The sequence below is a fragment of the Neofelis nebulosa genome, chromosome 1 (genome assembly GCF_028018385.1).
Source record: "Neofelis nebulosa isolate mNeoNeb1 chromosome 1, mNeoNeb1.pri, whole genome shotgun sequence".
In the NCBI taxonomy this organism is placed as follows: Eukaryota; Metazoa; Chordata; class Mammalia; order Carnivora; family Felidae; genus Neofelis; species Neofelis nebulosa.
The window spans coordinates 8,087,759-8,109,604 of NC_080782.1; the positions used below are offsets into that span (position 1 = coordinate 8,087,759).

Sequence of the window (21,846 nt, forward strand, 5' to 3'; positions counted from 1 at the left end):
GGATGGATCTGGAAGAGTATGACGCTAATAAATAAAATAAGTGAGAGAAAGACAAATACTCATGAGTTGACTCATATGTAGAATTTAAGAAACAAAACAAATGAAAAAAAAGAGACAAACAAAAAAACACACTCCTAACTCTAGAGAACAAACTGATGGTTACCGGAGGGGAGGTGGGTGGGGGGCTGGGTGACAGGTAAGGAGGATTAAGAGCACACTGATCATGATGAGCACTGAGTAACATACAGAAATGCTGAATTGATATACTGTACACCTGAAAGTAATAAAACACTGTATGTTAACTGTACTGGAATTTCAAAAATAAATTTTAAAAATTTAATTGAAAAAAAGAAAAACATCAATTTACGTGGTCAAATGATATGAATACCTCCCATTTATGGTCTATAATCAAAACGTCCGATAAAAAAGGCACCTCTTTTGTTCAAAGTATCATTTAAAGACAACTCTAAAGTTCTACAGCTTTGTAGACAAGACAACGCTAACTGATTTAAACTCAGTTTTTGTGTTCTTGTCAAAGATTTCACCGCGAGCATTGCAACGGTCAGGTTTGCTTCTGGATCGGCTTCTAAAGTGGCTTCTAAAGTGCTTCTAAAGCACTTCTGGATCGGCTGACCCCTGGGGAGGCCTGACCAGTTGCTGAAAACCCAGTGTCTCTCTCCATCAGTGACAGCACAGCAGCGGGCAAGATGGACCTGCCTGGGAGAATGTTCTGTGAACTAGTTGTAATATGCAATCAAAATCCTGTCCGTGAAGAACCTGCCATTACTTACACAGTTCCTTCGGCTTTAAAGACTGCTCACTCAAAACTGAAAACGGGTAAAAGAGAAGCGGAACGATTCAGAACAAAGTCAACCGTAGAATGCCACCAGCCTCTGTAAGGTGAGGACGGTGGGCTGGGCCTGGGGCCTCTGCTCATTTGTCTTGCCCACTCTTCAAGGCAGCCTGCCTGAAGGAGCCGTCCGCCTACAGTAATTTCCCTAGTTAACTACAATGTCACCCCCTTAAGAAAAGGAAACCACAGAGATACTATTCAGATGTGTAAAGCATTCAAATCTGGATTTTAAAACTTCCTCCTGGTTAATATATACATCTTGCGGGGCTCCTGGGTGGCTCAGTCAGTTCAGCATCCTACTCTTGATTTCGGCTCAGGTCATGATCCCGCAGTCATGGGATCGAGCCCATCACGCTCCGTGCTGAGTGTGGAACCTGCTTAAGATTCTCTCTCTCCCAGGGCGCCTGGGTGGCTCAGTCGGTTAAGCATCTGACTTTGGCTCAGGTCGTGATCTCAGGGGTCGTGAGTTCGAGCCCAACGTGGGATTCTCTGTTGACAGCTCAGAGCCTGGGGTCTGCTTCCGATTCTGTGTCTCCCTCTCTCTCTCTCTGCCCCTCCCCTGCTCACGCTCCATCCCTCTCTCTTCTCTCAAAAATAAACAAAACATTAAGAACGAAATTTAAAGATTCTCTCTCTCTCCTTTTGCCCCTCTCCCCCACTCATGCTCTCTAAAATAAAATATATACATCTCTTGATTTCTTTAACAAGTCACTTCCTAACCTCCTCCTGGCTATTCGAGTCACTATGACGAAATCACAAGGTCCCTGCTGCAGGGGTGGTGAAAGGTGCTGTGCCCCTTTTGGTCCCCACATAAATGTTTCCAGAACGCAGGCCTTGACTACTGCTATCCTCACTTTCTGACTCATGGTTGGATGGAGGCCTAAGGATGATGCCACCAGGCCCATGAAGAAATGTGCTCTCGGACACCCACCGGGCAGTCAGTGGCCCTGAATCTTTATTTATAGGTTCTCAACTGGAGTCAGTATGCTGAGCTCACTCAAAGTCTGACCTTTGGATAAATGAGGGTTAATGGCGCCGGCTCTTTCCTATTTTAACTCTACATTACCCCTTAAGATTATTATGCATGTAAGAATATTAACAAATACAGAAGCAAACATCTCTGTTAAACTCTATGACTCAGTGTTTCCTCTAATTATGCCACCTCTACTGACCCAAGTTTTTTTATTGGACAATTTCACAATTACCAATTAATTGCTCCTTTTTACCTGGTGGATCCACAGAGCACTTTTCCCTTTCAGAAAAATTAAATCTGAGAAAAATAAATTCCAAATCATGCTGGAAGGTTTGATCATTAAACACACACAAAATACATGACGACTTAATTACCGTGAGATTTAACAGGGCTTTGCATAAGCCTCACAAGAAACGTGAAGCAGAAATTTTAAAACTTTGGGTTTGAAACCTTAAAATGCCTTAGCGGAACTCACAACACGTCCGTCGCCACTGCCAATGTCGACCAGGGACCCTCTTCTGCAACGCAACATTTTCACAACGTTGGCAATCTGCTTTGTAGTTGCGGGTACGAATGGCAAACAAATTTTTCGGAGGGCCGGTGTTAGAAACGGGGTGGCCACAGCATACACGGCCACCAGGGTCCCACCAACGATCCCAGTAAGGAAGAACCCCCAGCTGCTTTTCTTCAAACCGTTGGCTCCAAGACCTGTAGGTAGACTACATCCTGACTGACTTTCTTCAAGTATTTCTGGGGGTGTACCTAGGTGGAAAGCAAGCAGGAAATATATACGTCACACCAAATCTGAAATCCAAGGTATTTTTTTTTCCTGTGGTTCTTATTGAGAAACTCGTACTGTGTAAAGAATAACTTAGCTGAATACAATCTAACTTACAAAACGAAGGATTCCACACTGAGTTCCAAATTCTATCTACTAAAGTAATGTGTTTTACAGAAAATTCTTTAAATCTAATAGAAAACTAAAATCCTTTGCTTCCAACATAATGATTTTTTTGAGTCATCCTTAGAAAACAATGTGTTCATCTCTATTTAGCATTTTATGAATTCAACATATCCATTAATACAGATGTTAACCATGAACTGTATTTTTACGGTTTAGAACAGAGCCTCACAAATAAGCATTAAAATGTCTAATTACTGCCTTATTTTAAATAAGATGCAAAGATTCCACATCAAAATGGGTTCCAGTTGCACTAATACGATTTTCAAGTAACCAGAGACCAAAATCAGGTTCCACTAAAAAAAAAACTAAGTATGATAATAAAAAGATTTTTTAAAAAGACCCAAAAAGAACAAAAGATAACATAATCATTTCAATGCACCAATATGAAAGAAAGCAAACTCCAATCACTGAAAACAGAGAAATGAATGATCTATCCTCCTCTTGAGTTTTACCCTTTAAAATATATTCTTGGGGTGCCTGGGTGACTCAGTCGGTTGAGCGTCCAACTCTTGCTTTTGGCTCAGGTTGTGATCTCACAGTTCATGAGTGTGTCGGGTTCTGCACGGAGCATGGTGTCTGCTCGGGATTCTCTCTCTCTCCCTCTCCTCTCTCTCCGCCCCTCCTCCCATGTGTGCACACTCTGTCAAAGTAAATAAACATTAAGAAAATAAAATCCATCCTCAGGAGGATCTCAAGGTCTGGAGACTGAAATTGATTTCATTTTGAAATTGATTGAGGGGGAAGGACACATCAAGAGCACAACCCCCAAGGTTAGGACCTGGGCCCTGCACCTTGCCAACGGTACGATCCTTCGCCTCTCTGAACCTCAGTTTGCTCATCTGACTCACGGGGATTAGAGTCACCACGCAGATGAAACTAGGGGACCCACTTAGAACATTGCCCAGCACAACAGGGCCCGTTGCCGTTATTATTTATCCACAGTTGGCTAGATGCTGAACCCTACAGGGGGCAAGGCTGCCCTGAAGCAGCTCGGTGTAGTAGAGAAGACAAGGCCAGAAACACAGGAATCATAAGAAGCAGAAGACAGTAAGAGGGAGGACACCGGATTCTGGTCATTCGAAGATGTTCTTATTCATGGCTGCGGGAATCAGTAAGCCATTCAAAGCGCCCAAGGGATTCCATTCCCAAGGCTGCAGTAGGAAACCACCACAAACTCAGAGGGTTAAAACAACACATGCTCATTATCATACAAGTCTGGAGGTCAGCTATCTGAAATGAGTTGGAAGCACTGGGTTCCTTCTGGAGGCTCTATGGTGGGATAGGTTTGCTTGCCTTTTCCAGCTTCTAGAGGCCACCTGCATTCCTGGGCCAGTGGCCCCATGTCACCCCAACCTCTGCTTCCATCAGGATACCTCCTTCCGACTCTCCTGCCTCCCCCCTTTATTTTTATATCTGTTTGTTTATTTCGAGAGAGCAAGCTTAGGTAGGAGAGGGGCAGGGAGAAAGGGAGAAAGAATCCCAAGCAGGCTCCACACCGTCGGCACAGAGCCCAAGATGGGGCTCGAACTCACAACCATGAGTCCACCACCTGAGCTGAAATCAAGAATCAGGCGCTCAACCGAATGAGCCACCCAGGCACCCCTCCCTTTTCTTTATAGGGACCCTGTGATGACAGTGGGTGCATCCAGACAAGCCAGCAGAATCTCCCCATCTCAAAGTCCTAACTTCAACCCATCTGCAGATTCTCTCATGTAACGTATTCACTGGTTCCAGGGATTAGGACATGGACGTATTTGGGGGGTCTGCCTACCACACTCATGAAATGTGGTGATCTGTTACGACTTTGTGAGGTACAGGTGTGAACACAGGACACACGAAAAGCTGGCCCACTGCAGTGAGTCACTGCTCCAGGGCAACCGACCAATCACCAACATCTCACGCACAGTAGAGCTTTGTTCCGGACACCTGAGGTCCCCTAAAGTGAGCTCTGTTTTGTTTTTTACTTTAGAGACAGGGCCCACATACCCACAAGCAGAAGGGGGGAGGGGGAGAGAGAGAGCGCGAGAGCGAGCGAGAGAGCATCTCAAACAGGCTCCAAGCTTAGCGAGGAACACAACCCAGGGCTCGGTCCCACTGCCGTGTGATCGTGACCTGAGCCAAAATCAAGAGTGGGACACTCCACTGACTGAGCCACCCAGGCACTTCTAAAGTGACTTTTAAGTCTGGTTACACAGTGGAAAACCAACTCAGAAACAAGAACAACAAAAGTCTGCTGCTGGTGCTGGAGGTAAGATAAAAGGTAAAGTTTAGGTGGGTGACGGTGTTTGATGAAGAGCAAAGGTTTTAAATACATTGTGTTATACTTATCAGCATCGTAGGGAGGAATTTACATGCTATAGCAATAGTCATGCATTTGCCTGTCTTTTAAAAGGTCAAAGCACCATCTGCCATGCCTCTGTAAAATTATCCTGTGGGCATTCCAATTATACAGTACAGTGGTTAAAAGGATTTGAGTCATAAAGTTCTGGAGTCACAGAACTCAACTAGTGTGAAACATTAGATAAGTTTTTGCCAAGGCTCAGATTCTTCGCTTGTAAAATTCAGAAATAATACTATCCTCACAGGATTATTGGAACACTTAAAAAAATAAGACAGATAAAGCACTTAGTGCTCTAAACGAGACAGCAAGTGATAAATGTTGGCTACTATTGTCGGTCTCAATACTATGCTTGGGAAGAGATCCATAGTTTTTAACAGCTTTATTGAGATGTAACTCATATGCCACACAATGTGCCCATTTAACGTATATGATCCTAAGGTTTTCAGTATATTCATAGATAGATGTCACCATCACCACAGTCAATTTTAAAAACATTCTCATTACCCTTAAGCTTTACCTATCACCCCCCCACCTTTCCTTTCACACCTTAGCCCTAAGCAACCACTAACTGACTTTCTGTCCCTAGGGTTCCTATTCTGGACTTTCACAGAAGTGGACTCATACAGTATGTGGTCTTTTAGGAATGGCTTCCTTCACTTAGCGTAATGTTTCCAAGATCCGAACATCAGTACACTTGACCCTTCAACAACATGGGTTTGAGCTACGCAAATCCACTTACAGGTGGATTTTTTTTTCATAGAGTACTGCAAATTCATTCTTTTATGATTTTAATAACACCTCGCCTCTAGGTTATTTTATCATAAGAACACGGCATATAACATACAAACAAAAACGCTGACTTCTGACCAATGGGCTGTTAGTAAAATTTGGGCGGGGGGGGGGGGGGGAGGGGGCTGGGCTGGAGTCGAAAGTTATAGGTGGATTTTGACTGCACAGGTCTGACTGCACAGGTGTAGACAGCACCAGCACCCCGAACGCCCACGTTATTCAAAGGTCACCTGTACTTTTTTTTGTGGCCGAATCAAAGCCTGTAAAGAATTAGCTCATGATCAGTGTTCTCAAGAAAAGGCGGCAGAAGCTATTTAGAGGACAGAGTAATTGGGGAGATAGAATGGCCAGGGAAGATCGCCAAGGCAGCACAAAGCGGGGCTTTGGAGTGGGACCCTTAGCGCTACAAAATCTTTCTTCTTACTGTCTGACGTTGGCCAAGTTACTGGACGATGTGCACAATGAGGATTTCTTCAACGAACACTTACACGGAACTCGCTAAGGGCCCGGCACTGCTCCCCCCGAATCCTTTCAGGAGCCGTGCAAGGCAGACAGTACGGTTCCCATTGCTATTTTTGCAAGCAAGGTAACTGAGGCACAAAGAGGCTACTGCCCGCCGAGACCCGGCTGGCAAGGGGCCACGCGGATCCCCACCCACACGGGGGCACTCCGGTCAACTCAGAAGATCGTGCCGCACACGCCGGGAGTCACTCGCCCTAAGGCGCTCAGAACAGCTCCGGGCAGCTAGACGCGGGTACCAGCGCGCGCACTGCGGCCCGCGCCCCGCAGGCCAGACTCCGAGCCAGGGCTGCGGCCGGCGGCTCCCACTCCCGCCCGGCCAGGAGCCCAACGTGAAGCCCGGCCCCGCCACCCCGGCAGCCCGCCGCGCCCGCCGGCTCACCGCCTCCTCCCTCCATCGCGAGATTTCCTGCGGCCGGAGGCGGGGCTGGGAGGGTGGAAGTGCGGAAGTGGGTTCTACCATCTCCTCCGAGCCGGGGAGGGGGGCACGGAGGGAGAAACTAACGGCGTGACGAAACGAGTTCCTCGTTGGGGCCCCCTGCCCAGAAACTCTCGAGCGTGAAGCTTTAGCAGATGAGCTCGATCTGCTCTCGGCTGGAGGGTTTTAAGTTCCCGTCCGCGTCTTCGCGCTTCCTCTCCCCCAGAGGGTCCTGGACGATAGACGTTCCCTAAGGCCCCTGATTCCAGAAGCTACGGTGTGGCGTTAAACTAGTCTCGCGTGAAAAATAAGTCTCGCGCGCCCGGACTGCGCACGCGCGCGCTGTGGCGCCCTCCCGCGAGCGGAAGGCGTGCTCTCGGTTCCGGAGCGGACTCCGCCGGTCTGGGGAAAGTAGCCACTGCTGCCGCACCATGGCGTCGGTCGGGACCCTCGCCTTCGATGAATATGGGCGCCCTTTCCTCATCATCAAGGATCAGGATCGCAAGTCTCGCCTTATGGGACTTGAGGCCCTCAAGGTAACGGGACGGACGCTGGCGGTGGGATGAGGGGAGGCGGCCGAAGCCCGCGGCTCTGCGCCTGCGCAAGCATGGGAGCGGTTCAGCCATGTGCTCCCAGGAAAGGTCGGGGATCCCCTCTCGTCTTCGGCCCTGCACCCCGCTCCTTTAGCTCGGGAGAGGCCGATGTAGAAGCCTTTAATCCCGGTTGGGGAGTTGGGGTGGAGCCGCTGGCGCCCTTCAGCGTTGGGTGGGGCGGGTTCAAGTCCTAGGCTCTGAGCCCGCGTCTCCGATCGCTTCTCCAGCCTGTGGTCGTTCCTTACGGTGTTTTCATCGGGAAAGGCAGAGGTCATTCTCAGGTCACCCGGCTGCGAGAGAAACAATAGCCCATGAGGATGCCGTTCGTTTTCCGGTCACTCCTTAAAGACTTGGTCGCTCATGAGTAATTTCTTGTAATGCGTGGCGTGTTACTGGATGCGGTGTCGTGAAAATTAAAAACGTGTGCTTTTAACGCAGAAACTTACCACCGCCAGAGTGGAAAGTGGACACCAGTGACCGTAAGACAAGGCAGCGTGTGACTGGAATCACCAGTTACGGATGCAGCTAAAAGTTGGAGGGTGTCCTAGAGACGTTTAGTGGAGACTGGCTTCTGATGGGGGATGGCGTCACCGCTTTGAATGCGAGAGAGAGCGCGCTAGCACCTGGGGGAGAAGGGACAGCAAAAGCCAAAAGCTGGGCAGAACGCCTGGCACGTTGTAGGGCAGAAGAGCAATCCGGTTTGGAAGGAGCACAGTCCAGTCCCAGGGAACGGTAGGGCCCCAAAGGAGGAAGCCCTCGAATGCCCCACAATCAAGATGTTATGCCTGGAAGGAGGGAGCCCTTGAGGGGGTTTTGAGCAGAGCCACGGTTGAGGTAGAAGGAGAAGCGTGCTTCAGAAAGTAGGGTCTGGTGGACCAAAGGGGCTAAGAAAGACCAGAGGCGTTGAACCGCCAGGAGTCCAGGTGAGCCCAAGCCTGTTGAAACAGACGAAGAAACCGTAGAGTTCCCTCGCTGTTGGCCTTAGGACAGGCTGCACAGCCTCTCTGAACCTCCTTTCTCGGCGGGGGCAGCACGCCTCTGTGGCGCTGAGGATGAGGACCGGACGGGGCAACGTAGGCAGGGGCCACACGGTGCTCGACCTGTGGTGGATACTCGAGCGCTCGTGTCACATGCTCCGCTTCATCGTTCGTTTCGAGGAACCAGCAGAGAACACACCCTCCGGTACCTCGTGTGTGACCGCACGACAGAAGCTACGTGTTGTGCGTGAGCTGTCACGCTAGCTAGTTAACGGGCACTCGCACTCTGCATCACACGATCCCCACGCTCGGAGGTAGGTATTGGGGTGCCAGCTGCAAGCGTGGCCCCGGAGCGGGTAAGGTGACAGAGCTAATCCAGAACGGGGCCATGATTCAAGCCCACCCTGGCTGACTCCAAAGCCAGACTTCGGAGCATCGGCAGGGTTAGCATTCGGGGCCAGGTCGTTCTTTTTGTTGTGGGGGCCTGTCCTCTCGGACGCGGAGCAGCCGACGGGCCTGTGCCCACTTTGTGCTGTTAGCGGCCCCCACCCCATTTGTTAGAACCAGCGATGTCTGCAGGCATTGCCAGGGGGCTCCTGAGGGACAGAATCCTCCCTGGTTGAGAGCGGCTTACCTGTGATTACCTTCCTCTAAAAAGTCCATTACACTGACAGATGGGGCAAAGTGTATTTTCGTGGTTACCAGTATTGTCACCGATCCGTGAACTCTGTGTCTTGTCTCAGCTGCCAGATGCAGTGACTAGGGAGGGCTCCGCGGATCATGGGCATTTGAACCGCGTTCCGTGTCGGTCAGCGTTTTGATGACCGGAGGGCCTTCGGTGCATTAGCGCTTCAAGGATCAGAGGGCATATGTGGGGGGGACACGTGGACCGCCACCGTCACTGGAAGGGAACTAGGTCTCAGATTGTGGGGGGCATTGAAGAAAAACTGAAGCTTTCAGACTCCATGTTGAGGCACTAGGGAGTCATTGGAGGTTTGGGGACCCGCAGATGACACGGTTGAGGAAAACGGGTGAGTTAGCTGGGCGTCGGATGGACCTAAAGGACAGGAGGTGAGATCAGAGACCCCGGATTTCTGTAGGGTGCTGTGGAGCCAGGCCAGGCTGGTGACAACAAGACTAGGAACGAAGGAAACAGCATCTGCAGAAAAAACACACTGCTGATCGTGTGTGCAAGCAGGAAAGGATGCTTGCAGGTTTCCATTGAGTTAGCTGTCGATGCCCTTGGCAGATGGCAAGGGTGACTTTTCACCTGTGGGTTGTGTATTGACTCAGCGGTCAATTTCTGGGTGTATTTCTGCAGTAAGCCTAGTATGCCGGTTCAAGGGGCTGTACGTGTACATCTGGACTCTTCACACGAGGCTAGCATTGCAGGACGGTCTTGCAAGGCCTGTCCCTGTCCCGTCAGACCACACCTGCTGTGAAGTGGGGCAGATAACAGCACCGGCCTCGTAGGTGTGCTGGGAGTTAAAGCTCTAGGCTCTCGTTCTTTTGCGTAAGAATTACCTACTAAAGCTGGTGGTTGTTATCACGCCAAAGTTTAGACTTGGGTGTTGCCTCTTAAATGTAGAAGCTTCTGGAGAACAGAAACTGTTCTGTATGATTGGATTTTATAATCATCAAGTGTATGCTTCTAACTATTAAAAATTGGGGGGCCTGGGTGGGTGGCTCAGTCGGTTAAACATCTGACTCTTGACTCCAGCTCAGGTCACGATCTCATGGTTCCTGAGTTCAAGCCCCATGTCGGGGAGTGCCAGCGTGGGATGCTCTCGCTGTCTCTTCTGCTCTCTCCCTCTTGTGCTCACTCTCTTTCTCTCTCAAAATAAATAAAAATAAACTTTAAAGAAAACCACTGAATTATTAAAATTATTTGTAACTGGAACCTTTTCTGTGTCTTTCATTTAGTCTCATATCATGGCAGCAAAAGCTGTAGCAAACACAATGAGAACATCACTTGGACCAAATGGTAAGAGACTACCATTCTGTGTTAATGCGTGTTATGTCTAAATCGTGGAGAGTTGATGGAACCCTTTTATAGAAATTTGGGACGTGGAGCAGGGGGCGTCCTAGGCCTCCGGCACTAACACACTTGTGTATTTCAGGCTTTAAACACGTTTACAAGTGCACGTACAATTTTAGGCCAGAGGTTTTTTTCTTCTTTTAACATTTTATTAGCATTTTCCACATCAGGGCTGTCATTTTTGTAATTAATACATTAGTGATGCTCCTCACCCCCATTTCTCTAGTTTTAGCCCTTTAGGTGGTTTTGTACTCGCCAGTGCAAAAATGTCTGCACACAGGTACTCTTACGTATGCTGAATTTTTCTGATAAATTCTGTAAATAGGCATTGGGTCAAGAGGTCTAGCCTTTTTTTTTGGTTTTTGGTGCAGATTGCATTTTTGTTTGGTTTTGTTTTGGGGGGGCTTTTTTTGTTGTTGTTTTTTGCATAATGTCATTCTAAACGTTGCTGTCTTCCTAGGGCTTGATAAAATGATGGTGGACAAAGATGGTGATGTGACGGTGACTAACGACGGTGCTACCATTTTAAGCATGATGGACGTCGATCACCAGATTGCCAAGCTGATGGTTGAACTGTCCAAATCACAGGATGATGAAATTGGAGATGGGACCACGGGAGTGGTTGGTAAGAAAGCACATTATCCTTACTTGTTTGAGAGGCATTCCTTAAAGTCACGCACCGCTGCCAAGAGCGTTTGCTCTGAATCAGATCATGAGAAGACTGTTGCACAAATCCAAGTTGAAGGACACGCCGAAATACAAGCAGCCCAGACTCTTCAGAAGTCCTTGTCCTGGAACAACAGGACAGTTCTTCAGGGGAGAGTTAAGCGGCTCTTCTAGATCAGGGGAGCCAAAGAGAAATGACACGCGGCTGTAACGCAGAACACTTGATCGAATGCGGGCTTTTTCTTTATTTAAACTGGGGGGGGGTGTTTGGGATACATGGGAGGATTTGTGGATCGTGCATCACAGAGTAGTGCCCTGTTAAGGGTCCTGAGTGTGACAGGTATGTTAGAGCGCTAGGGAGATTGCCCTCGTATCTTAGCTTACAGCTGAGACGTGTCATGATTTCTGCGCCTCTCACATAGTTGAAGGGAATAGGTAGGTGTGGGTTCGTAGAGAAAACAAATGTGGCAAAATAGTGTTAATCAGTAAGCGATTCATTTGAATGTTCTTACGCTTTCTCTGAAGTTCTGATATAGTTAGAGATGGGGAAGATGGAAGAGAGAAATAGCTTTAACGTTACCTTTTCCGCAGATGAGGTTTGAATTCATTTATTCAGCAAGTGTTTGTTGGGAACCAAGCACTGTTATGGACGTGCTTGGAGTATAGCAGTATTGAAACAAATAGCATCATCTTTGTGGCCCTTAAATAACGGGAGGAAGGAAGGTGGTGGGGAGGATAAACCATAACCATATTCTATGTAAATTCTCTTATCACCAGCACAAACTTTACTGACTAAAAATCCCTCTCCTGGCAGGGCGCCTGGCCGGCTCAGTTGGTAGAACATGCAGTTCTTGACCTCAGGGTTGTAAGTTCAAGTCCGCATTAGGTGTAGAGATTACTTTAAAAAATCTTAAAATGAAATCCTTGGCTCGGGAAACGAGATTTTTGCCCTTAAACATTCTTAGGTTACGTTCTTCACTTAACGTTTTGTCCGTCACTGAGAGCTGAACATGCGTTTATAAGGGGTGACCTGTTAGATCTTTGCTAGAAGCAAAACCGGAGTCTCCCTTTTAAAAAAACACTTCAGCCTCCCAGATCCTTTTGCCTTAATTTTGGACCCTTCACATTTCCAGGGTGTAGCATCTAATTGGTATCGATGGTGTAAGTGTCAGTGCTTGCCTGACGCGGTTGTGCGCTGTCTTGTCTGCAGTCCTGGCCGGCGCCCTGCTGGAGGAAGCCGAGCAGTTGCTGGACCGCGGCATTCACCCGATCAGGATCGCCGACGGCTATGAACAGGCCGCCCGCATTGCTATCGAGCACCTGGACAAGATCAGCGATAGCGTCCTCGTTGACATGAAGGACACTGAGCCCCTGATCCAGACAGCAAAAACCACGCTGGGCTCCAAAGTGTACGTTTACAATACAGTTCTTCAGCGCTTCTAGAGGAAGCAAAACGTGTGTGCTTATTGCTAAAAACCTCCTTTTGTAACGATCGCACGGAGCTTCGTGCGGACTCGATGAACTTCTTTCTGCTTTTGTCGTTATTTTGCTTTGCTTTGTTTCTAATGCAGGTGTAGCCACATGCATCTTGTGTTATAGTTGGAAACTGAAGTTCCAGGCTTGGGTGTTAAATCCCCTCAGTATTTGTAAGAGATCCAGGGCTTTGATCTAGCAGTCAAGCAGAAATAAATGGTCCTACTTGGGGAATGTTGGCCTTCAGAACACCTTCTACCATTTCTTTGCTAGGAAGCCATTTAGGAGGAGAGGCTCTACTTTTCATTATTGACCAAGCAAGTTACTGGTCCAGAATCTTAATTTAGTGAGAAAGGGCAGTCGTGAAAGTGACTTACATGGGGTGTTTTCCCCGCTTGCATAATGCCTGCTATTTACCAGGCCTGCTGCCACATCTTAAGGGCACAGAGACACAGTCCCTGTCCTCTGGAGACCCAAAGCAGCGTCGGCCAAAAGACACACTTATTTGAACAATAATGGAGACCTGTGGGCTCTTGGCACGATGTAGCATAAAAATTCTAGTATGAGGAGCTTTATTACTGGTTTTTCGAATCAAGATCAGGGTGAGAAACATTTTAAACTTTAATTTGTGTGGTAGTTTTAGCAAAAAGGCATGGTCTTGATTCAGCGGTCAGGGGAAGTGCAACAAAATTGTGGCCCTCTCCACCCCTAGGGAAAAGCCTCTGCCGCCGTGCTGTGCTAGAATGTGCTGGGTGCCAGTTGCCCTCTTACACGGGTGCTGAGACCAGCTGCTGGGCAAGGGGGCCACCGGGATGGTCTCTGTCACGGCACACTATTGTTCTCCTGAAAGGAAAGTGTCCTAGTTGAAATGCACGAATCTTATCATTGCTTTGTAAGTTGATCTTGTTATGTTTGTAAGTCTGTAAAATCCACGTATCTATAGGTCTTTACTACAGAAAATGTTCAAAACAACTGACAGCGGCCAAACATAGTGTGAGGCAAGTTATAAATCACTTAGGATACTAACATTTATAGTTTCCCCGTTATCTTTTCTCTAAGATGAGTTGAGATTTCATGCACTGTTTCAAGTATTAAATTTCCCTTGCAGTTTTTCCAGAACCAAAAGTAAATTTCTTGAGCAATTTATTCAGATGTTTCAAAGTTTTCAAAAAAGATCCCCACCCCACCCCGCCCCCCGCCCGGAACTGATGTTGGTGGAAATTCCTGCAAGGGAAGCAGCCACGTGGAGTCCTCTGGCTTCTTACTGAATGCTGCACCCCATTTACACAAGATGTCGCTTTCTCCCGTCCCAGTTTATGGCTCTCTCTGGGTTCTGTGGATCCCAGCTTGAGAACCCCTGCCCCAGACTGTTGAAAGTGCAGGTTCTAGTGGCATAGCTGTCTACAGAGTCTGAGCGCCGTTCATTTTATAAGACCTATCTGAGTTGCCACGTTACGTTCTGGGTCCTGCTGTGGCCGCAGTGGAGTGAAAGGTTGCTCTTTGTTTTCATCAGGGTTAACAGCTGTCACCGGCAGATGGCTGAGATCGCTGTGAACGCTGTCCTCACCGTAGCAGACATGCAGCGCAGAGACGTGGACTTCGAGCTCATCAAAGTGGAAGGCAAAGTGGGCGGGAGGCTGGAGGACACGAAACTTATCAAGGGCGTGATCGTGGACAAGGATTTCAGTCACCCACAGATGCCAAAAGTGAGTCCGTGTCCTGCACGGCTTCACGCTGTTTTTCACTCCTAAATCCCCGAATTGAAAGATCCTCTCTGTCCCCACAGCAAGTGGAAAATGCCAAGATTGCAATCCTCACGTGTCCTTTTGAACCGCCAAAACCAAAGACCAAGCATAAGCTGGACGTGACCTCTGTGGAAGATTATAAAGCCCTTCAGAAATACGAAAAGGAGAAGTTTGAAGAGATGATTCAGCAAGTAAGTCTTCCCCTAGCTTTTCATGAGGTAGGTCTGTAGGTGGTAATGTGGCCCTCACCTTTACCGTCTTGATTCTTCAGCGCGTGGCTGCAGATGCCGTGTCGGTGTGAGCCCCCTTTTTTCACTTTTAAGTTAGAAAAGTAATCAGCGTTCACGGCGAGAAGAAATCAGGTGGCACAGAAAGGCTTAAGGGGGAAGAGACCCGATTCACGAAATGGTCACGTGTCTGGAGCGCCTCAGAGAATTGGCTCCGTGACCTTCGAGCTGTGCTGTTGATTTTACGATACTGTCCTGGACACATCGAAGCCAAGCTCGTATGTTCAGGGTATAAACACCTCAACTCTCCTCCTCGGGCTGCTAATAAGCGTGCATTCCCTGACAGTGGTTCCTCTTTGGGCCTCTGTCCTTGGGGGCTTCCAGCATCCGCACGCAGGGCTACGTGGACGTGGGTATCGGTGGAAACGTTCCTCGTGACAGATAGGCAACAAGTTACGTGGATGTCTCCCTTCAGTGGGGGGAGTTGGGTTCGTCTGCTCCTGCGTGATCTGTGTCTCTGCCTACCTCATACCAGGCACCGTCGTAGGGACCTGAGACACAGCAGCGACCAAAGTAGAGCCCTTGCTCTTGCGGCCCAGAGTAAGGGGGTGGTGGGTAGGGGCCGTGCTAAAGACGGGGCCTCTCAGGCAGAGACCCACCTGCCTGGGGGAGGGGCACTTACCAGCTGGGGTAAGCTGGGGCGGACAGCATGTGCAGAGGCCCTGAGGCAGGAGCAGGGTTGGCACGCTGAGAGGTCGGAGGGGCTGAAGACCCGTCACCTGGGCTACAAGGCTGCGGTGGAAATGCCAGGCAGGGTGCCCGGGACGACAAGGTGGCAGGACCTAAGAGGCCGAGGGAATCGGATAGGTGTGTTGGTGGATATGCAGGTTGCCGGGGATGATGACAGGAAGGTGGTGGGCTGCATGTTTTTAAAGAACAGGAATGGCCCAAAGAGGAACGTTGTAGGTACTTGTGAGGGCACGAGGGAGGAGAAAGAGCCGTGTGAGGACAAATGCTGAGGCAGGCTGGTTTCCGGGGGACAACCAGGGTTGGCCCCCAGGGAGAACGTGGCAGAAGCGAGGAATGTGCAGGAACGAGTCGGCTGTTAACAGACAGAGGGTCACGGAAGAAGGAAAAGCAGAGAGCCGGACTCGAACTCACGAAGTGTCAGATCATGACCTGAGCCGAAGTAGACTCTGATGCTTAACTGCGTGAGCACCCAGGTGCCCCTGAAGTACTGATTCTTAAAGCATATCAAGAACTGAAGTGATTCCCTTTGACACTTGCTCATTATTTGGGATTTGGGCCTGACAGAAGGTAGACACTTCTGTGCTTCCTTCCTTCTCTTTTCTCTGCTTTATTTTAACGCTCCCACCTTGCACGCCCCTCTGTGCGCCTCATCTTTTTCCCCGAGCACAAGGAATACTTACTAACGTGATGGGCATTTTTCTCCCCCGCAGATAAAAGAAACCGGCGCTAATCTAGCCATTTGCCAATGGGGCTTCGACGACGAAGCCAATCATTTACTTCTTCAGAATAACTTGCCTGCGGTGCGTTGGGTAGGAGGACCGGAAATAGAGGTAGGTGGCTCGTGGGAACAGACTTCCGAACGCAGGGCTCAGGCTCGATGCCTGTGCGTGCTGGGGGCCTGCTTGGGGAGCAGTTGCCGTGAATAACCACAGTGTCAAGGCTCCACAGACAGAGGGCCAGCGGGGAGAGAGGAGAGTGCTGCGATCTTTCTCTATTTCAGCCACAGTGCTGCGAGTTTCCGGTGTTCCGTGGGATTTAGAAATGCTTTCCATGTGTCGTCCCACTTGGCTCTCTGAGGCAGGGACACCTGCTTACCCACTGGTGTGTCAGCCACACGCCGACCGCCGTCCCACACGTGGTCCGTGCCCCGGGGCAGGTTCGGCCTCCGGTCCTCACCGCAGCCAGGGTGCGATCCGGTCAGGACACGGTGCTACGCAGGGTGGTGGCGTCGCCCCGAGACACCGGCTCCTCAGAAACCCACTCATTTCATAGGCCTTCTTGGGTTGACCTTGAAATTTGAGGCTAGAGTGGATTGCAGTTCGGGCACAAGGTAGCCCTGGGTGGAGTTTGGCTCCTCTGCGGTCTGATCGTGAGAGCCCAGTGCTCACCAGCGCCTTTCTCCCCCGACCCACCCCGCCTAGTTGATCGCCATCGCGACAGGAGGGCGGATCGTGCCGCGGTTCTCAGAGCTGACCCCTGAGAAGCTGGGCTTCGCCGGGCTCGTGAAGGAGATCTCCTTCGGGACGACTAAGGACAAGATGCTGGTCATCGAGCAGTGTAAGAACTCCAGGGCTGTGACCATTTTCATCAGAGGAGGAAATAAGATGGTGAGAATCCTAGTGACTTGCCCTGCATTGTTTTCTGCCCTTGGTGTAGGGCTTGGTTTTGCCCAGAACGTGTTTGACTGAGATACGGGTGCCATTTCTCAAAAAGCGATCATTTTTCTCAAAGAAACCGTGGCTCACCGAGGTGTAAAATCACCGAAGACCACATTCGGTGCTACCTGTTAGCGCTACGCAGTCCTTTTTTGCGTCGCTCGGGCGGAAGTAGGGGCCCAGGTGCATCCACGCTGCTCATCCCCCTCCCTCGAGAGCGGGTCTGTACCGCCTCGGCCTCAGTGAGACGGGCGTCAGGTGTCTCTTGGTCGGTTTTGGCTTGTCTGACCACTTCCCGTGGCCACGTGTCCCGAAATGAGTCACTGGCTGCCTCCGCCTGGTGTTCACATAACCACGTGGCAGAGCAAAGGGGGAGAATGGCAGAAATCACCTGGTAATGAACATTCTGGCGCGTGCTCTCCATTTGTTCCTAAGCAAGGTGGCTTTGATGCCGGTACCTGGCAAACAGAGGTTCAACCAGGCGCCGCGGATTTGACTCTAAAACACTAGATTGTGCTAATGTTAACTTCTGCGGAACTGTCTTCTCTAGATCATCGAGGAAGCAAAGCGATCCCTTCACGATGCCCTGTGTGTCATCCGGAACCTCATCCGGGATAATCGTGTCGTGTATGGCGGAGGTGCCGCCGAAATCGCGTGTGCTTTGGCCGTCAGCCAGGAGGCGGACCAGGTAAAACCGCGCGGGGCCTCCAGGCCTAAGGCGTAAGGCAGTGAGACTGAACAGACTGAGGGAAACAAAGTGTCGTCGCCGTGGGTGAGCAGCGCCTGGTCCTCGCCCTCGTTCTGAGGCGCGGCCTCCCGAAAACTAGCATTGCTCAGCCTTTTCAACCTTTCCAGCCTTGACAGTAACCGCTCTCCAGTCTTCAGTGTCCTCATTTGAAGTTCCAAATAAATTGAATATCGTGACTGTCATAACTAAAAGTAGAGCTAGTTTGTTTTCAGACTCCTCTCACATGTCTGTCTTCTCCAGAAGTCCTTACTCTGTCGTGACATTTTAATATTCTGGTAGTTTAACAGTAATCAAGATGGCCTATTCTTAGAATTCTTCGGGAGTTAGGTTTTCAACGTATGTGATTTAATTTACCTTTCCAAATTGGCTGGTTTTTGTCTTGTTTTTTGCTAATAAGCACGCTTAACCTGTACCCTTCCAGTGCCCGACCTTGGAGCAGTACGCCATGCGGGCGTTCGCGGATGCCCTGGAGGTCATCCCCATGGCCCTCGCCGAAAACAGTGGCATGAATCCCATCCAGACCATGACCGAAGTCCGAGCCAGACAAGTGAAGGAGACGAACCCCGCTCTTGGGATTGACTGTTTGCACAAGGGAACAAACGGTGAGAGCCAGTCGCAACCCGGTGGGGCCGTGTCTGGGTCAAGACCGGGTGCTCTCCTGCTGGCCGCACGGTGTGCGGTGCCTTCCGTGAGCTTCGATACTTCCGCACTTCAGATATTCGGGTCCTAAGTTGTAGAATGTTTTGGTCTGATTACCTGAGGATTTGGTCAGACTGCTGGTCCTGTAACGCGGCACTCCTTAATAACAGTAAGCTGTGGCACGCTGGCTTACACCAAAGGTGACTTCCGTTTCAGTCTCTGGTTTTAGAAAGTCCTTCTTCTCTTGCTCTTTAACACCGATGTCTGTCAGGTAGGTTCTGGATGTCATGGGAAGCAGCCCGGCAGGTGACTTGGTGCCGTCTGCTTATTTTGTGCTTTTGTCCAGGACTCAGGTGTGTTTTCAGATGTGACGTACTGGGACCGTAGCCATGTGTGTAGTTTCGAGGGTGATTTCACTTCAGCTTGTTGGAACGGTGGTGCCAGTGATTTCTCACTAATGGGGCCAGGCCCACGTTTTTTTTTTTTTAACGTTTGTTTTTGAGAGAGAGCACGCAAGCGGGAAAGGGGCAGAGAGAGAGGGAGCCACAGAATCTGAAGCAGGCTCCAGGCTCTGAGCTGTCAGTACAGAGCCCGATACGGAGTTCGAGTTCGAACCACGAGATCAGGACCTGAGCTGAGTTCAGATGCTTAACCAACTGAGCCCCCCCCCCCAGGCACCCCCAGGTCTGACTTTTGCAGCCACTCCCAGCCCACGGAATCAGATGATCTGTGCTTTTATGTAGAACAGCAGCTATGTCCTGGTTTTCATGTTCACAGCCAGCAGAGTTTAATAACAGCAGCAACTCTTTGTCAGACAGATATTCACATTTTCTTTAACTTGAATGCCTGGTTCTGCTGAAATTTGTTTGCATCTTTTTTGGAATTATTTTGTTGCATATACAGTCTGATTTTTTCACTTACATTGGGCTTTCTAAGTTATGTGAGTGAATATTTTGTGGGATGAAATGTCGCTGAAAGGTTTTAGCCAGTCACCTAGCACTTTGGCTTGTCATTGAAGAGAGGTCCCCTTCACCCCCAGCTTTCTGGGACCCAGGTTCAAATTCCAGACTGTCCTCTGGAATAATGGAATCTTACTACCCCTCTGAAAATGTAGCTGGATGAGTGGTTTCTTCTGGATTTGGGTTTTGTTTTAGAAATTTTTTTTTTTTTTTGAATTTTTTTTTTTTTTTTTTTTTAGAGGGAGCATACACGCAAGCAGGGGAGGGGCAGAGACAGAATCCCAAGCAGGCTCTACGCTGTCAGTGCAGAACCCGACACGAGGCTCGAATTCACAAACCTCAAGATCGTGACTGTGTGGAAATCAAGAGACACTTAACTGACTCACCCAGTCGTCCCCAGATTTATATTTTTTTAAGTTTCAGTGTCTTTGTAAAAATGACAGCAAGTTACTAATATCAAATACATATGTTTTAGGATAATTCATTTATTTGTGTTTTCCAGATATGAAGCAACAGCATGTCATAGAAACTCTGATCGGCAAAAAGCAACAGATCTCTCTTGCCACACAGATGGTTAGAATGATTTTGAAGATCGATGACATCCGTAAGCCTGGGGAATCCGAAGAATAAAGAAAAAATGGAGAGTAAATGTAGTAGTAAGGTTCCCTGTTGTGATTAAATAAACGGATGTCTTGTGATGCATCTACAGTTATTTATTACTGTGTCTTTTTTCAGACACTGTAGATGCTATAATAGAAACAGCTGTTTAGTTACCATGGTTCTCCTGTTGAAAGTTCAGTTATGGGAATGTGGTCTCGCAGGCTTTTGTATCTGTTCTATTAAAGCGGTCTCTTTAAACAACGGCTGTCTTCTCTTCAAGTTAAGAAACTGGCTGTACCGACCCAATGCTGCCCTAATGAAGGGGGTTGAGTAGATCTTTTTTTTTTTTTTAATTTGTAGATACTTGTAACAGCTTAAACATGGACTTTGGTCTCAAGCTTTGAAAGAAGACCGGGCTTGGTCCTATGAAACGTATTTAAATGCCGCGTGTCTCTAAGTAGACGGGTCCTTTGATCGTGGAGACCCATCCTGAGGAGTGTGGGAAAGCGTGAGATTGGGGGGGGGGGGGGGTCCTAAGTGCTTTGAGCTGCCAGCCACGTAGCGAGCGAGCGTGGGACTGGAGCACAAGGCCAGCGTGGGTTCCAGCCTCATGTCCCCTGGGTGTTTGGTTGCACCTGTCCTGACCCTCCCCAAACGGCCGGACACCTGGTCCCCCTGCAGAAATCTGGAGGGGCCGTTAGAGCACGGCCGGGGCTTCCCCAGCGGGACAAAAGCAGCGCAGGTTCAGAGCGGGGCGTGGAACACGAGCAGTGGGCCGGGTGCGAGGAAGGGTCCCCAGGTTACCACACGTGGGTGGGCCGCTGTCCCTTCATTCTCCTTCCTGAAGTAACCATGACGGGCGTGACCAGGCCTCGTTCCAAGACGTCGACCGTCCCGCTTCTCCCACCACCCCGGACGGAGACCTTTCTTTTCCCACAGCTTCCAGGCGAGGCCCGATCCTCTGCCGGCACCTCATGGCCGGCGAGCGGTAGAGCAGGTCAGACGCCCAGCCGTCGGCCTCCCGGGTCCCCACAGCCTCTGTGCCTTGTGCGCCATTTACTGGTGTGCGTGGTTCTCTGGGTTCCATTTTTCTGGCCAGTCTTGGGATCGAGTTCACTTGTGTGCCACCAGGGGGAGCCTCCCACAACTGGTCAGAACCGGAATCTGAACCGTTCTAACTGGTGACCTTTCACTTGCCTTCTGTGCACCTGGATGCTCGTCAGCCCTAACGTGCTGGTCGTCTTTTCTCTGGCTGCACTGGTGGTTTGGCTAAGCACGCACCCGTCTCAGGAAGTTCTGGAATAGACCATCGAGTTTTGAAAGCTTAAAAACTACTCAACACAAGCTAGTGTGGACGTCCCTCTAATGTGTGCTGTGCATCGGCACCACTATGATCTGTCGTGTGCTTCTGGGTGCGGCGTCCACGTGCATCCGTAGTCTAGACTCTGACACGCTTCGTGAGGACTGATTCCGGACTCCAGACAACACAGGCTTGCCTGAAGGGGTCCGTGGTCGCGTGAGGAGCCGCCAGACCACCCCTCCGCTCCAAAGTGGGCCTCGCGCGTTCCCGGTGGGTCTGGGGCAGAGAAACCATGTGGCCTGCGAACAGGAAAGCCTGGAGGGATGGTTTTGCTTCATTAGAGGGCCTCTTCGAGGTGACCCGTGACCTTTACGTTCTAGTTGCAAATCCCTCATCAAGCTATGTGTGTCCTCCCCCCGACTTTTTTTTATAACGCAAAATACTTATCTCTGCGCTGGAAAAGGATTAGGACCCTGGATAAAAGATAGTCTGTCAACTAGGATCCAGAGTCTTCGGTAGCTGAGGTCGTGAAGTCTCCACCTGATGCTTCGGTGGGCTTTTCAAACGAGCCTTCCCTCCGGGCCCACTTTCCTAATCTGACAGCCGAACTGGGGGACCC

The 21,846-nt window shown here is 49.6% G+C and overlaps 2 protein-coding genes across 7 annotated transcripts in view; one reads left to right on the forward strand and one right to left on the reverse strand.

Moving 5' to 3' along the window:
* ATPSCKMT (ATP synthase c subunit lysine N-methyltransferase) overlaps positions 1-6,955 on the reverse strand; it is a 203,714-nt gene extending 196,759 nt beyond the window's left edge. For all 6 annotated transcript variants that reach the window (XR_009257650.1, XR_009257649.1, XR_009257648.1 and 3 more), the window contains exons 1-2: positions 6,822-6,955; positions 2,302-2,588 (exon numbers count right to left, since the gene is read on the reverse strand). Coding sequence is in view for 3 of the 6 variants with exons in the window: in XM_058715551.1 (XP_058571534.1) it covers positions 2,302-2,588; positions 6,822-6,837 (303 nt within the window). In the remaining 3 variants the exon portion in view is untranslated. The remainder of the gene's footprint in view (positions 1-2,301; positions 2,589-6,821) is intronic.
* A 303-nt stretch (positions 6,956-7,258) lies between these two features.
* Positions 7,259-20,188, forward strand: CCT5 (chaperonin containing TCP1 subunit 5). The gene is made up of 11 exons (XM_058715529.1): positions 7,259-7,393; positions 10,351-10,411; positions 10,926-11,090; positions 12,342-12,540; positions 14,118-14,310; positions 14,391-14,540; positions 16,037-16,156; positions 16,748-16,933; positions 17,532-17,669; positions 18,151-18,331; positions 19,830-20,188. The coding sequence occupies exons 1-11, from the start codon at positions 7,289-7,291 to the stop codon at positions 19,955-19,957; spliced, it is 1,626 nt and encodes a 541-aa protein (XP_058571512.1). The 5' UTR covers positions 7,259-7,288; the 3' UTR covers positions 19,958-20,188.
* The last annotated feature ends 1,658 nt before the right edge of the window (positions 20,189-21,846 follow it).